General features: G+C 47.0%; 1 protein-coding gene across 1 annotated transcript in view; it reads left to right on the forward strand.

The window, feature by feature from the left end:
* The first annotated feature begins 1,106 nt into the window (after positions 1-1,106).
* Positions 1,107-4,383, forward strand: part of Sugt1 (SGT1 homolog, MIS12 kinetochore complex assembly cochaperone) — a 37,326-nt gene continuing 34,049 nt past the window's right edge. The window contains exons 1-2 of the mRNA XM_013353391.2: positions 1,107-1,261; positions 1,349-1,406. Coding sequence (XP_013208845.1) covers positions 1,224-1,261; positions 1,349-1,406 — 96 coding nt within the window. The 5' untranslated portion in view covers positions 1,107-1,223. The remainder of the gene's footprint in view (positions 1,262-1,348; positions 1,407-4,383) is intronic.

Below are 4,383 nucleotides of genomic sequence, written 5' to 3' on the forward strand. Positions count from 1 at the left end.
AAAAAAAACCAGAAAGTGGGATTGCCCAGAGGGCAAACATGCTGAGGATTTTGGCCTGTGTTGGAGAAAAGTACTAGAAAGGCGGGGATGAATAAGTTTGGCTTTTTTTGAGTTAAAAGTCAGAGGAATGGGCTAATTTAACGGTGAAGAAGATATGTAAGCAAATGCCTAATTTTTTTCTTCATTGACTCTCATGTTTCCAAATTGGGTGGGGTCTTACATCATGTTTAAGGAAGCCATCGACCACCTCTTCATCCATTTTGTAAAATGACTTTCGGGGCACATTAACAGCTCTTAAATCAATTCTGACCTGCAGTGTGGATGCAGTACATACTTTAATTCTGTAACTTGCTCTGTTGAGCTTCTCCCATTCCTTCCCGTTGCCCATTACTACTTCCCCTCAAGGACCTTGCAGGAAGCTTCTCCGTCTGAGGTTTGCCTCTAAGGACGGCGACGGTGGGAGGGGAGGCCTGACTGGGTAGTTAGAACACGTGGCATCACTAAGACAATTTAGGCCAACTTCCATCCACCCCGTGCCTTCAAAACAAGCTTTTCTTGGTTTGGAAGGTCATAAAGGAAGGAAGTTTAGGGTGTGGAGAGATAGGATCTGGCCGTGCCTCCCGAAAATACCACCCTCAGTGTCGGTAGAGCGACTTCCGGCGAGCCAGCCCGTCGGATTTCCCCGCTGACCGCCGTGCGAATTCATGCGCCACACCCGGCTCTGCGGCCGGAAAAGACCTGGCAGCCGCGAATGACGTCACGCGCAGCTTGGCCGCCTGCGGGAGCCATGATGGAAACCGGAGAAAACAGCGATTACTTAACGTGGCACACTTTAACGGAGCTGCGAACTCCCTCGACCGACCCCGGTGCCTTACAGCGGGGTTTTGAGGGAATACCAGGGGTCCTGCGAGCCGTGCACGAAACTCCTCCGGGCATGCAGCGGGGCACACGCCTCCTGACCACGCCCCCGGGGCGGGACCTGGCGTGCGTCACCGGCCGGGGGCGTGGCCGGAGAACGTTTCCTCCTCTTTCCCAGCGGGCCCCGCGCCCACCTGCCCGCCCTTCGCCTCCTTTTCCGCGGCCGCCTGCTGCGCGCCTGCTGATTGGCTGCCGAGGACGGAAGCTCTGTTGGTGTTTCTTTAGAAGTTTCCCCCCCTGGGCGGCGGCAGAACTGGTAACCAAGGTAGAAAACGCTCGGGCCGAAGCTTTAGTGGTTCTTAGGGATGGCGGCAGCTGCAGCAGGATCTGCAACGTCCCAGCGGTGCGTGATTTTCCTCACCTTTGCTGTTTGTCTTACTATTCTTTCCTTGGTTAGTGAGCCCTGCTGAAGTCCTTGTTTTCCTGGCAGGTTTTTCCAGAGCTTCTCAGATGCTCTGATCGACGAGGACCCCCAGGCGGCGTTAGAGGTGAGTGAGCTCATTTCTGCTCCATTTGCTCTGGGACTGTTGGGCTCCATTAAACCCCGCCTCTTTCCATCTTTACCTTCATGGGATCAAAACTACAATTTTAAGTGTGTCTCAGTCCCAATATTAAGAATCACCCGAGATCCAGTTCTTTGTCCCCTAGTGACCCCTTTGCCACATATCTTGCCCTTTCACTCCACAGACTTAGGCACCTCCCTCCGATTCATTTCTTGGACACTTAGTTGCCATCTGTGAATGGCCTGAAGCAACCTCTTTTACTGGCCTTTATGTTCAAGGAAAGGGCGAAGACAGGGCTTAATGTACCATTTTTTTAATTTGGCAGATTTGGTTGCCTGTGCCAGGTTCTGTTAAATGTCCTTAATTGACGAAATTTACTAAAGAACATTTTTGCTTCTGTGCCTGAAACTTTACAGATGTCTGCCCTTTTTCTTCACGCAGTTGTTTATAAAAACGCGTTTGTATACCTAGTCTGGCCTCAAACTTTGGATTCCTTGAGTGCTTGGGATACACCACTAAATCCTGCCTGAATTTTTAATATTGTGTGTGTTGCCTTTGGACTATTTCAGGTAAAGTCTGGAGCAAACGATCTTTCTAAGGATGTTGATTAGGAGCACTGGCTGGTCCGGAGAGAGTTGTTAGGACACATCAAGTATGGTGGCACAGGCCCTGTAATCCCAGTACTCCTAAGGGTACTCACTGTGAGGGTCAGAAATTCAAGGTCATTCGCAGCCTCAATGTCAATTGAGACTAACCTTGGATTTGTGAAACCTTGCTTGACACTTTAGAGCTCTAAGAATCACGCTGGAAAAAAGGAGCCCTAGAGAAATCACTTCTCAAGAGGCTAGCAGCCTAGTAGAGCTACCCTGTTGCTTGAATGTTTCAAGCTTGATTTTGTATTATCAGCTTCACTGAGTGATCATCAGGTTAAACAGATTGTTGAGTAGCAAGCTGGCTGCACGCCTTCAATCCAGCCTACCCAGTGAGTTCCAGGACAGCCAAGGTTTTTTAGAGAAACCCTGCCCGGAAAAACAAAACAAAACCAAACAAAGAAAACAAGGTGGGGCTGGAGAGGTGGCTCAGAGAACTTAGGCTCTCTTCCAGAAATCCTTAGTTCAATTCCCAGCAACCTCATGGTAGCTTGCAACTATCTACAATGAGATCTGGTGCCCTCTTCTGGCATGCCAGTGTACTTGGAGGCGGAACACTGTATACATAATAAATAAATAAATAAATAAATAAATAAATAAAATCTTTTAAAAAAAGAAAAGGCGTTGGTGACTTTGAGATTACAACTGGAAGCAAATGTGTTTTTTTCTTCTTTTGCAAAAGGAGTAAAAGCAAAAAGGAGAAAATGGGGAGGACTGAGAAAGAAATGAATAATTGTTGAATTATTGAATGCTGGGAATAGATCTAGGCTGCTCCCAAAGCCCTAGGATCATTGGCAAATGCTGCTCCTTCTAATGTAGTCCTTGTAACTCTAACCGTAGTGGCTACTAAACATTCTGGACTTAAGTATTAATTTTTCTGTTTGAATGAAAATGGGTTCAGTAAAGAAACCAAAATAGCCACTCTGAGTGAAAGGGGGGAAAGTTTATTCTAAACTGCCAAGGCAAAGCAGAGAGACGGAGGGAAGAAGCAAGGAGAGAGGGGGGGGAGAGAGAGAGAGAGAATGAGATAGAGACAGTATGTGTCTGTGTGTTGTGTGGGGAATGGATACCGGGGAGGACAGGAGCCTGTGGACTGGGGTGGGGGTTTGTGAGTAGGGAGCCTTCAAACTAGCATTGACCTTGACTAAAATGCCAAGCCAAGCCTTAAGTTCCTTTTGCCAGATATGAGGAGAATTACTCTCTTTAGCAAGTAGTAACTAACTATCTTCAAGCCTCTGAGAAAATGCCAGCTTCTGTCTAAATGCCTGACTTTGGGGAAAGGAATACCTAAGGGAACCTGACACTGTTTCTGGTCTTGCTTTGTTTTGCTGTTTTAATGACACAGTAGCCAGATGACAGTTTGTTTCTGGTCTTGCTTTGTTTTGCTGTGTTAATGACACAGTAGCCAGATGACAGTTTGTTTCTGGTCTTGCTTTGTTTTGCTGTGTTAATGACACAGTAGCCAGAATGACAGTTTTAAAATATAAGTTGGATCATGTTACTTCTCTACTAAAACTTTCCATGACTTTCCTTCACACTGATGGTCCAGATTCCTAATCTTGTCCTGCAGGGCTCCGGGTGAGGTGAACAGCTTGGAGCTTCTTTTCTCTCTATAGAGCTACACTGTTGCAAATGCTTCCAGCTCAGTTCTACTTCTTTTTCCCAAAATACACTTGACCTATATCTCATTTTACTTGGGAATGCTTTTTTTCTTTAGAGTTCACCTGAAATGAATCTTGTTGAGCGGAACTGGCTTTCTTGTGTAAATCTAAGCTGGGCACGACAGTAGTTGTTTACGCATGATGGGCAAGCTCTCCTACTTGGTTCTTGCAACCCTGGCATTCTCTACATTTTGCTCAGTAGGGAGTTGAAGCAAAGAGTGAAAAGGTTATCACCTTGCTCAAAGCAAAAAAGCTTGGGAGCTACTGGTGTCTGGTTTCAAGGGATCAAGGTCATCTGCGGGAGAGGACTGGGGACTGCTCTACCAACTAGTAGTTGACTGGGAAGGAGCTTTGTGGAGAGCTCAGCTGAGATTGATAACCGTGTGGTGGTCAGTTCTGGTGTTTTCCTCTTTAGCAGTGCTGAATGGTTTTAATGAAATGATGCTGTCTTCTGGGCTTAGAAAGTAGCTCCATTCCCGGGGAAAAGGGGAGGAGCCAGCTGGAGACTACCCAGACGTTCTTTGAACCTTAATTAGCATTTTACAAGGGCTTAAAATTTTAAATATTTGGCCTGGTGCTGGTGGCGCAAGCCTTTAATCCCAGCACTCAGGAGGCAGAGGCAGGCGGATCTCTGAGTTTGAGGCCAGTCTG

This window comes from Microtus ochrogaster, unplaced genomic scaffold (genome assembly GCF_000317375.1).
Source record: "Microtus ochrogaster isolate Prairie Vole_2 unplaced genomic scaffold, MicOch1.0 UNK6, whole genome shotgun sequence".
Taxonomy (NCBI): domain Eukaryota; kingdom Metazoa; phylum Chordata; class Mammalia; order Rodentia; family Cricetidae; genus Microtus; species Microtus ochrogaster.